The following is a 12,322-nucleotide window of genomic DNA, read 5'->3' on the forward strand; positions in this document are numbered from 1 at the left end:
GTGCGCGAGCGGAAAGCTGATTGGCTCTCGGGTGTCTGTGAACATTCCAAACGGTCCGGAGACTCTGCCATCTTGTGTCTCGGTAGAACCGAGACACAAGAGGTGAAAAACAAAAGCGGAAAACTTTAAAAGGGGGCAGGGTAGAGACCCTCTGACCCCCTAGGTTTTCTCAGGGGGGCCTAGGAGGACCCCGAAGGGCAAAAAAGCTTTTTTTTTTTAATTTTGCGGAGTACGCTCAGGGCACGTTTACATGTACGCGTATCCTGAGCGTACCACAGGGGAAAACAATGAAAAAAGGGGTCCCAAAACGTGTTTTCCCCATGCAATTTTCCATTGGACATCTAGCCCTTCTCACGGGGTACCCAGAAAAACCCCAAGGGCAAGAAAAAAAAAAGTTTCGCAATCGCGTACCCCGCATTTTCCACTCTTGTTTTGGGCTCTCTTGTGCCTCAGTTCTCCTGAGAAAAAAGATGGTGGCCAACACTTCTTGGTTTGGAATGTTGACAGACTGCCAGCCAATCAGGAGTGCGCGCAGACCTTTCCGGCCATGGGCTGCATTGATAGGCTGTGAACACTCCAAACCAGGAAGTTTGGGCAGTCATCTTGTGCTCGGTAGACCGAGGCACAAAAGAAGCAGAAAAACAAACGTGTAGAATGCAAAAAGGGGGCCGGGTAGAAACACTCTCACCCCCTAGGGCTGCTCAGGTGGTCCCTCAAGGATATTAACATATTTAAATGTTATCCGCTAATAGAATTAGCATTTAGAAAACCGTGGAAATTTGTTGAAAAAAACCATAGGTTTCACGCCTGATATAGTTAGGAATTAGCATTTAAGAAACCTTGCAAATTCACTGAAAAAACCATAGGGTTCAGGCCTTATATAGTTAGGAATTAGCATATAGAAAACCTTTGAAATTCACTGAAAAAACCATAGGTTTCAGGCCTTGTATATTTAGGAATTAGCATTTAAAAAAACCATTGAAATTTCACCTATATAGTTAGTTGTACTAACTATATTTCGCGCACCCGCAATCCACTGCTGATGATGTCACATATTACATCATTCATGACATGGTCAGTGACATCACTGATGACATCACTGATGACATCATGCACGTGATTATCACATACACCTTTTCATACACTAGTAAAATCTTTCATCACTCTTTGTAAAATACAGAGTATCATATTTGAATCCATTGACATAGCAATACAAGTATTTAAAACCCCACTCATTGATTCCTAGATGTATACACACATCTAATCACTTACCTGTAGATTCACTCATACATGCTGTCAATGAACAATAGAACACTATCAAAAATACTTATACACCTTTACCGACATTACAGACCAGCACACAACCTATTCACATATGAAGTTATCCTACTCACTTATGCAAACAATGGATCATACTTACATACTTACTTAGCTACACACTTATACAAACACCACTTCATCTATTCATTTAGATAGTAAGTCCTATTTAGTATATTATAAAATCATTATTACTAGTATACAGTTATCCATACAGTCACTCACACAATCATCGAGTCTTATGTATACTTATTTATACACAACAACTGACACATACACTGCCTTTTATTGTTCTAGTTTGTTGGACATGTACCATTGAGAAATATATTTGCTCATCACCACACCCATAAAGATATTCTTTCACCCAAACAACTGTTAGAACGTGTAGTTTTAACTTCATATATCTACTGAATTAACTATTCACACATCTTTGGGCAGTCACACACCCTCTACCGAACCACACACACATTCACTCTCCCATACAAACTAATCAATAACCTGCATAGACTTTCACATAGCTAGTAACCAACTGGAGAACCAGTTTACACAACAACTGACAAAGTGATACTGATATTCACACAGTTTAGTCACTATCCACCATATTTAGTGAGGCACTATAAATTGTGAAAGTCCTCAATCCAAATATTTATTTTTATATATCCACTCATACTTCAATGCTAATTGCTATATATATAATGCATATTTAAATAACGAAGCAAACCACATTCACTGGATGATGTCATCAGTGATGTCAGTGATGTCATTTGAGATGTCATCAGTGATGTCACTGACATGTCATGAATGATGTAATATGTGACATCATCATCAGCAGTGGATTGCGGGTGCGCGAAATATAGTTAGTACAACTAACTATATAGGAGACATTTCAATGGTTTTTTAAAATGCTAATCCCTAACTATATAAGGCCTGAAACCTATGGTTTTTTCAGTGAATATATATATATATATATATATATATATATATATATATATATATATATATATATATATATATATATATAATCGGTGCACTGATAAGCTGATGTACTAAGGTGAAACGGTTCTGCATGGTAATGAAATAAACCTTTTGAATTAAGAAGCTTTATCAAATTTACACTTTTGCTGCAAGAGGTCTTTGGTGTTTCTAAAGTTAAGGGGTGCAGGACACACTAGTTAATTCCTTCTGTAATGCTTAAATGAAAGGAACATTTGTAAAATTCATAAAACCTGAGGATATCTAAGCGTTAACCCAAGCAGAACTCTCTAATACAGACCCGGCAGCGTCAAGCTTAGAAATGTGGGCAGGTAAGGTGTTTCATTTCCTTGCCGCAGCCCTCAAAGAAACATCTGTCCCATATGACCTTGTGAAACATAGGAATGATGACTATCTTGGCTGGAGAGGATCCGAGCGACCGCTGAGGAAGGTACTAATTAATAAGTGCAGAGAGATGTTTGGAACCTTCACGATGAAGGGTTAGAAAGACCAGGCATATAACCTTAAACGTAACCCATAATGTTAAACGCTTACCTGTTTATTCAGTTTTTTTAAATATTAGTGCTGAGTCGAGCAAACAGCAGCTCGGTGCTGCTGTTGACCAGGGGGCCACATGTGAACGTCAGGAGGACTACATGCACCCCCGGGCCATATTTGTAGGATCACTGCCTAAGCCAATGGCTTTACTCTGTAACATTCAACTCTACGCCCCTGCAGCTTACACCTACTTTACCCCACACCACTGTACTCTACCCCACTACCCTCCAAGCAGCTCTGCTCGGCACCACTTTAAGCTGCTCTGTTCGGCACCACTCCAAGCTGCTCTGCACCACTCCAATCTTCACCACAGCACTCTACCAGCCACCTCTCTAATCCACTGCATCGTACACCGTTGAATTCTATACCATTGCACTCTAAGTCACTGTTCTATGCCACACACTACACCAATTCACTATACCTCAATCCACAATACTCTGCCATTCCCGTCTTTTCTACTGGGCAGCACTTTACTTCACTCTGCTCAACGCCACTTCACTCGCCACTCTGCTCAACTGCACTCTACACCAATGAATCCTATGCCACTCTACACAGTGCACTCTACATCAATGCATCCTATGCCACTCTACACAGTGCACTCTGAGAATCTACTCTGCAACACTACACTCAACACCACTGAACTCTACACCAGTTTACTCTGCGCTACTGCATTCCATGCCAGTGCGCTCTATGCCACTGTACTCTGCAAACTCCCAACCTGCAAGGTGCGATGAATGTCAGTACCTCCATATAATAAAATATACCACCACAATATCAGCATGCTATGGTCCTTGGAAGGAAGCCCTGCAGTTAATATCTGAATGGTGACACTTCCTACAGGTTAATCAAGAGGTCTTCAGATATGATCATAAGAACCACTCTGAGACCTGACAGTCTCACAAGTATGTAGGAACGGCCAGACAAGTCTAGGCCTCTCGTGAAATTAAGGATACTTTTAAACCCAACTCCAAGATGTAGTACTTTGGTGCAAGAAAGAAAGGTCGGCAAACTGACCCGGTGAATGGGAGTCCCCGGTGAATGGGAGTCCCTACAGTTTAGGGATTGTTTCCTTTAAGAACGGACACTGGGAATGGTTACTCATTGTTTCACAAAAGATTCTTGTGGATACAATGAGGCATTGGGGGTCGCCTGGCATTGCTGGCACTTTAATTTGTTATAAATTAACTGTATTGAGTGATCACCCGTCACAAACCACTCGTCCCTGTGTTTCAAGGCGCACAGCCCCACAACTACTGCACAAGATTGAAAATGGGCACCACAACTCGGAATCTGTGAGTTTGAAGAGCAATTTCATCCAGGGTGAACAATATTGATTACATGTACAGACATCCTATCCCGCCCCACCAACAAAATTGCAGACACATGGACTGTTCCAGATCTGGACCGCTCTTGAAATTGTGAAAGAGGCTTGAGTTCTTGTTCCAGCACCAACAGTCGCTGTACGTGACCACACATGAAAGTCTTTCTTGACTGAAACAAACACAGAAGCTCTGGCTACCTTGGATGGGTTTGATAGCTGCAGCAATACCTACTGATGGACATAACATTGGAATAGATCTGGGCTACACAATCGAGATCACAATGGTCCTTTTTTCAAGGGGTTGTGTTTTGACAATACCTGGAAAATCTGTATGTTTGCCAAAGGAAAAATTACTCCAATTGGGTATGTTGAAAGACTCTCATGCACCAAGAAGACTACTGTGTATCAATCGAACAATAGATCGTCCATGTTCAAGCCATCATTACCTCTGCATGTATCTCAATACTCTTCACTGTGCTCCTGCATCAAAGCTATTTGGAGGTTTCTGTGTATGATGTCATCCCCATGACTATAGAGCCCTCAGTCTTGTACCCTGCAGATGAGTCGCTAAGACCCATAACAATGACTGCATGAGTTCCTGAAAACGATCACCCTTCTGTGGTACGCGAGATGGACCGACATCTTGGTAGAATTTTAGAATGCCCAATTAGTGTACACCATGATAGTGACTGTCAGAAAGGACACGTAGGTAACCGCAGGGTGTGACGGAAAGGGATTGACAAATTCTTTTATTCAAATGAAGCGGAAACAGGTTCTCTGCTGAACTGTCGCCTTCATTGGCAATGCTGCCTTGGGCAAAAACTGGAACAGGCCGAAACTTCTCATGTCTTCCTATCATTCTGTGGAAGAGGAATACACCGAGTCACTGACTACAGAGCCACAGACTGAGTGGTGGCATTATTCCTAAGAGGTATGAAAGATCTGCCATTTGCCTGCGTCCCTCGCTGATCGCAAACACTCAAAGTGATCTATACAGATTGAAACACATTTTGACACGTGTGTTGATTTGTTTCCTTGCAGGTGTGCATGGATATTCATCTCATTCGGGTACCCATACCCTCTATCATCCCATTCTCTAACGTGTCTTGGCTCAACTATTCCAGACCAAAACCAAGGCGGCCAGTATGCATTAAGACACCCAGTTTCTGTTTCATTATCTTCCTGGGTCAGATTGGTTGTGGAGTCTGGGATCAATCGTAGCCAAACTCAAAACCCTTTCTGGAGGGTGTCTTCCTCTTTTCTTGTTGACATTCCTAACAAACAAAATTCCCCTGTAAACCTAAATGGCTCATCCACTTTTCAAACTTTTATCACTGTTCAAAAATTTTATTTTCCACTTACTTTGATGGGCTCAACGCCTGACTTCCCCTCCCATTTGAGAATTGACGGTCTCATGCAAGAGAAGTGAATTGCCACAATTGCAATACTTGTTATAAAGTAAAGTGCGTACAGTAAAAGGAGTATTATGAAATAATACTGTAAAAGCATTGATATAGTTTCTAAGCCATATGATACTTAAAATGGATAAAATATATACATAGATAAAATCATTGACTAAACGTACTCAACTGGTGCTTCTAAGATACGCCTACCCCGGTGTACCTAACCTAAGCCTAGTACGTGGGAAGGAGTAAGTGAGCTGTAGTTTAAGTTAAGTTAGTTTTTGCCAAGAATCTGAATCAAGAATTCTCTAAAGATCTAATCGGCTCCGTACCTTGGTTATAGAATGAAGGAGGTCTTGTATCTCTTTCTCAGGACTCGATCTCCCAGAAACCCGTAAGGGTGACTGGAAACACTGGAGCTGGATTTCTCGGCAGGAGAAAAGACAGCGTCTTTCTCAGTGTGTCAATGGGAGGGTCGGCTTCCTTCGGCACTCTCATCAGCTGGGCGTCGGGCAAGTAGATAGCCGCTCTGCTCCAAACCACCGTCTGATTGCTTAAGGCAACGTTGGTATATTTATACCTGGAAGGTGCCGAGTTTGACGTAAGGTTGGACATAAGACGTCACTTACAACTTACAGTTCTTTCTAGAGTCCAGGAGTTCTTGTTCAAATCAAAACAAAAGCAGGGGGATTTCCCGGGCTGCTGGAGGCTTGGTTTGTTTAAAGAACGCTTAGTACTTTCTAGGAGTCTATGGGAGTAGCCTTGCCGTATTTGGACTGCATCGGCTATGACTAAATATGGGTATGATTCTTATGCCTTTTATAAGGATATGTTTTGTTATAACCACATAAGGGCATGAATTGGGAATATTTAAATAGGGTCCTAGATACGTTTACAACAAAAGAGCTGCCCGTCGCATGCCTACCCTCCCCCCCCCCCCCACCCCCACCCCTCCATTAAGCCCGTTATCTACCAAAGATGCTGAAAGTGCATTGCCTGTTGCCCCTATCATAGAGCAAATGAATTTATCTTTGGGGTTGGATTTTGACTGATATACATACCTTTAGTCACTTCTGCAGTAGCATCCCAAAGTTAAATTAAATGAATCATCTCCAGTACTTACAAAGTAAACTCTTAAATGTTCCTGTCTCAGGTGGCCAAATCTTTTGGGTGCTGGTGCAAATCCAACCTTACTGTATTGTCACTTCTGCCTTTTTTCTGGATCCTGTTTTTGCTGGCTTTGGGACTCTGAACGTGCACACTGCTAAACAGTAATAAAGTGCCTGTGCTTCCGCTCGAAAACGTGCTGTACATTGGAAGACTGTTTGGCCTGTTTTCCTTCACTTGAAGTCTACTGTAAATGTTGGTTAAAATGCACCCATGGAATGGAAAGTTAAATGTCAGATGTTGGCTGCGATATATATTTACCCTGCCCATATATGTGCCAAAAATATATTTCTGCCTGGAGCAGCAGTGTGCTCTAGCTAGGCTTTAGTTTAAATGTGCTGCAGTGACGCAAAGCAGGGAAAACTGACTTTGCATGTAAGAAAATATTTTTATGTATTCATAAATCTCCCCATAAATGTAACCAGGCCGGGTGCTGATAGATTAAAAAAAAGGGTGCATTACATATTGGCTTCAATGTGACTGCCCAGTGAAATATAACTCAAACTATTTCGCTCTGTAGGCCTGGCTGGACTTTAAAATCTTTATTTCCAACCTCAGCAATTGAAAAGGACCAGCTAGAAACATGCTATAACGTTTATTTCCTGCTTAGTTTTTATAAAAAATAGTTGATGGTGATATCAGATTTTTGATAATCTAAGCAGAAGAATACCTTTGCAAAAATGTACTTTAAGCTGCATTGGAGATTTGGTTCACTCATTGGTCCTCCAGAGCTGGAAAATGCATCACTGGCTGGGAGGATTTTGATGACCCTAGCTCAAGGTACAATGGCCTGCCTGTGAGCCAAGGAAAGGCTTATGGATAATAACTGCTGACCACTTAGCTGGGATTAGCTAACTGGGAGTGGACATGAGTAATTGACAGAACTTTGGCACTACCTTATTTGTTTTCGGGATCCTAGTTATGTTATGTTATGTTAAATTGGCTCTTCTATAGCGCGCGGCTACTCCGAGGAGTGTCCCGGCGCTTTGGCAAAGAGAGAAACAAGGAAAAGTTTACAGCATAACAGTGCTCCAAGAAGGGACGGGATTTACAGGGAGAAAAGCCAGGTCTTTAGCTCCTTTCTGAAGGCTAGCAAGTTGGTAGCCAATCTTAAAGATCGAGGGAGATCGTTCCAGCAACGCGGTGCAAGGTAACGAAAGGAGCGACCTCCGATTCGAGTGCGCCTGATGGAAGGAACCACGGCTTTGGCCTCATAGGCAGACCTGAGAGTTCTTCTAGGGACATAGAAGGCGATCCGCTTACAAAGATAGTTTGGGCCAATACGATGAAGCGCCTTGAAAGCCAGAGTCAGAATCTTGAAAGTGACTCTCTTGGCGATCGGAAGCCAATGGAGTTGCTCTAGAAGCTCCGAAGCCCGCGCCCTTCGCGGGAGTCCAAAAATGGCTCTGGCCGCCGCATTCTGCACCACCTGCAAACGGGCCATCAGATATTTAGGGAGGCCCAGATAAAGAGCGTTCACGTAGTCAAGACGTGACCCTATCAGGGCCTGCACAGTGATTTTTTTGTGCTGGAGGGACAGTAAAGGGAGGAACTTCCTTAGCATTTTAAGGATGCCGAAACATTTCCCTGTCAACCCGATGATCTGGGGTCTAAGGGAGAGCACACAGGAAGCCCAGATTTTTCGCCTTTACTGATGCAGTGTTGGGTGGAGACATGTCACCAGGCCACCATGACTTCCAGCCCGGATCGGGCGGACAGCCAAAGAAAAGCAACTCAGACTTGTCCGAGTTGCACTTCAAACTGTGTCCCTGAAACCACTTAAAAACGGCTTCGAGGCATTCCTGAATCCGCCCGCTGTCGAAATTTTCCCCCTTGCCACATGAAAAAAGAAGCTGGGTGTCATCCGCGTAGGATATGATCTGGGCACCAAAAGACTCCGCTACCGCAGCAAGAGGGGCCATATAGATATTAAACAGGGTGGGGCTCAGGATAGAACCCTGAGGAACCCCCACGTCAAGCGGCGGCATTTCGGCGGAGAACGGAGGTGCCCAGACCACTTGCCGGCGGTTGGTCAGAAAGGACTTACACCGTCCCACGAAAGCCTATCTCCCAGAGTCTTATACAAGGAGACCGGCATGGGGCACGGTGTCGAACGCCGCCGACAAGTCCAGCATGACCAAGATGGCTTTTCCCCCTCCATAGAGAAGGCCACTCCTGTTCATTCTTGGGAACCTCTCTAGACAGTCAATCTCTTGTCACAGAAAGAAGAAAAACATTTTGTCCTTGTCCTTTGCAGACTGGCCAAGAAGCTGAAGACTGACCTGGCTTGCAACAGCTGGGTTCTGTCTCACTGAAACATGGGCTCCTGACTAATTTTATAGTACGTCAAAGTTGAGGGTTGAAAGAGGTGGGTGATTTGTAAGAAACTAGCTAGGGTTAAGTGGTAGAATTTTTCCTATTATGGGCTAGAGCACAGGATGAATCTGGCATCTCAACCACCACCATCTCTGAACATATCTGGGCCTGGGAACACTTCATCAGAGGAAGGCCTTGTTGGAAGAAGAAACCTGATGTAGGATTGCTCCTGGAAGTAGAGGACTTACTCGAGGGTTTCTGAATCTTGTTGCCCCACAGCGACTGGACCTGCTCCCCAATGGTCCTGTTTTACATGCTACATGAACACAAAGCAGGACGACTCTGGACTCCAGCTGACTAAGGAGGACTTGACCATGCAGAAGACCTGGTTGGAGAGAGTCCTTATGCTTTGGGCTGAGTAGAAGCTTTCCCAACAGTTGGAGATGAAGCCTTAAGATAAAAGCCTTTGCCCAAGACAACCTGTTTAGTGTATCCACCCTCCTTTCCATCAGGGCCAACCTGAGATTGTGGTTAGGTCACGGTCCTCGCAAATAGTATTTTCATAGTGCTTGGCCATATTTTAATCTTTTTTTTTTTTGGTTGCCTTTAAGTGTTAAAAATGTATGGCTCAGGTTCCCCTTTAACCTATTTTGATAATCTTGGTGTCTTTTAGCTGATGACACTATTTCTCTAAATTGATTTGGAAATGTTACTTCCGTTCATGCTGTACCAACAATTCTAAGGTACCGTGCACTTTTCTGGGGATTGCCTGCTGTTTGTGTCATAGCTACAGGGGTTGAGAGAGATGCTCTTTGAACTCTGATTTGGCCTAGTCAGATTAGTTTTATTGAGTTGGTAGAGTTACCCCCTTCCAAATTAATAATCCATTCCTGATGAGTTTTTTTTTTTTTAAGGTAACAACATGATGTAAGGCTCTTTACTTATTCCAACATGGCTTCTTGCAAGGAAGATCGCCCCAAACATTTGATCTTTCGGCCATTCATTTTCTCCTTTGCTCTTGTAGCGTGTCGATTCTTTGTCACTTTGCCAATAGATTTGCTGACGTTTTAGTTATTAAATGCTTGTATGTGCTGAAGTGATATCTGTAATATTTGCCTGGGAGAGGTTTATTCCAGCTTGGCAGTGGTTGTTTCAAAAGGTAGGTGTAAGAATGGAAAGGTTATTTCAAGAGCAGAGCCTATTATGCATAACGTCTTTGCATGCCACTCCTGCAGTACTTCTTAATCAAAATAACTAGAATTCTAGCACTTTCCTCTTCCATGTCCTATTCTTGTTTTTATTCAGCTGGGAATTCTAGATGAGACGGTTGCGTCGTAGTTTTTGTTTGCTGTGGCAGCTCCTTGCTGTTCTCAGGACTGTTTGTCCAAGTTTGTACTTGCTTTCTATTCCAGCTTGTTATGAACTTTTCAGCAGGTTACTCAATATGCTGACATTGCATTAAATATTGCTTAAGTCTTGTGTAAAAGGGGTTGGGTTATGAGTCTGCCTAAGTGACTGCTGCCAAGCATTGTGGGTTTCTTCATGACGTTGGAAGACATTATATTTATGTGTAAATAATCCCTTCATGTTTGTGTTTTTCCCCCGTCACCCCCAGCTCACTTTGCCTCTTATGCCATGCATAAGGACCTGTGTCCACTTAAGTGTTTTTTCCTTTAGCATGAGTAAAACTCGATTTCAGTCTAGTCCCTGATTTGCCCAATTCCCTGTTTTTATTGAAACTACCATACTGATGCCATCTCTATTTTCCCAGTGTCTAGATCACCTTATGACCCTTGCTTCCCTTTATCTACCTATCTCTTAACCTTAAAATCACCCTAACCCCTTTTACCGTTTTCAGTTCATTAAACCTTTTTTGAATAACATTAAAATGTTACTTTTAAAATGTGTACCTGTGGAGTGAAGTATTTCGTAGTAAAGGGTGCGTGGAAAAGGTATAAACCCATGATATATACTTGCCTGCGTGAATAATGGTAATGTGGGTTAAAGTCCCTTTAACCCTCCCTAACTGGTAAATCTTCCTCCAAGTATTCTCTTGGTAGTGGCCACTGATGCTCAGCACACCAGGCTCCCTCGCCTCCCTACTTGTTCACTGGCGCAGGCACTGGGAAATTCGAAGTCGGTCTATGAAGCGGAAAGTATGGCTAGCTAGTTGTGTCTAAGGGCTGTTGAAGCTCCCAGCAAAACAATGCACTTTTCGGTAGTAACTTTTTACTGTGTGAGCAAAGTTGTAGAGCACGGTCTGTGGAGATGATCTTTGTTTGGACAGGTGATGGGTTCATAGGCTCCCCACTTTTCAAAATGTTGATATATATATATCTCTGGGATTATCTGTCTCCTCTTAGTGTGACAATAGAGGGAAAATTCCTATGGATGTAAATGAAAGATGTGGAAGAGATGGTGGCTTTGAGCTAGCTTGATTGAAGTTCTGGTAGTTGCACCATAGTTAGCGGAAAACTCGGGAAGGTGGAACTACTTTGCGTTCCCCCACTCCTAGGGGGTAATTCAGAATTTTGCGACCTCACCTAATTTACCATCCAGTGAGTCTTTCTTGTAGCCAATACCTTTTATTTATGCTTTTATCTTGTGAGTGTCTGAACGTGTTTATGCTGGCGTGCCCGAGTAGTTTATGTACTTTAACTTCAATCTTCAACCACCACCACCACCCCTCCTCCCACGACTTTTCAGTCAGTAGTTTTTCATCTCTAGTGAAGCGCAAAATACTGAGCTTTCAGTTAAGCTTGCCTGTTTACAATTTCCAAAACAAACAAAGGTGAGGGATCCACGGGCACCTTAAAGTTACGTTTGATAATTGCCACAAATGTACTTTAAAAAAAAAAAAGTTTATTATTCTAATATAAATGTAACGTACTTTTTATATTTTCCCAACAGCATTACCTTCGAATTATCAAGATGCAGAACACATTTGCAGCAAGTGTACTAATGGTGCTAGCAGGTAAGGAGGGAAGGTGAAATATCTCTTCATTTTCATCCCTGGATCGATCACCCTGTCGTAGTGACGTAGGTGCAGGAATCTGTTTCAATTCATGGTCACATGTGGTTACCAGCATGTGCACTCAGCCTTTTAATCTGTGTTGATAAAATTAGTACCCTTGAGCTGCGTAAAGATAAACGTTTATTATTCATTGCCAAGACACACTGTAGGGGTGAACGTGCACTTTACAAATGCATGCATATTTTCATATTATATTACATGTTGCATTAAAGTCTGGGTACAGAGTCCTCATTA

At 42.7% G+C, this 12,322-nt stretch overlaps 1 protein-coding gene across 1 annotated transcript in view; it reads left to right on the forward strand.

The window, feature by feature from the left end:
- Positions 1-12,322, forward strand: part of FXYD3 (FXYD domain containing ion transport regulator 3) — a 68,668-nt gene that overhangs the window by 31,803 nt on the left and 24,543 nt on the right. The window contains exon 2 of the mRNA XM_078655379.1: positions 11,965-12,028. Within this exon, the coding sequence (XP_078511505.1) occupies positions 11,986-12,028 (43 nt within the window). The 5' untranslated portion in view covers positions 11,965-11,985. The remainder of the gene's footprint in view (positions 1-11,964; positions 12,029-12,322) is intronic.

Source organism: Lissotriton helveticus, chromosome 7 (genome assembly GCF_964261635.1).
Source record: "Lissotriton helveticus chromosome 7, aLisHel1.1, whole genome shotgun sequence".
NCBI classification, from domain to species: Eukaryota; Metazoa; Chordata; class Amphibia; order Caudata; family Salamandridae; genus Lissotriton; species Lissotriton helveticus.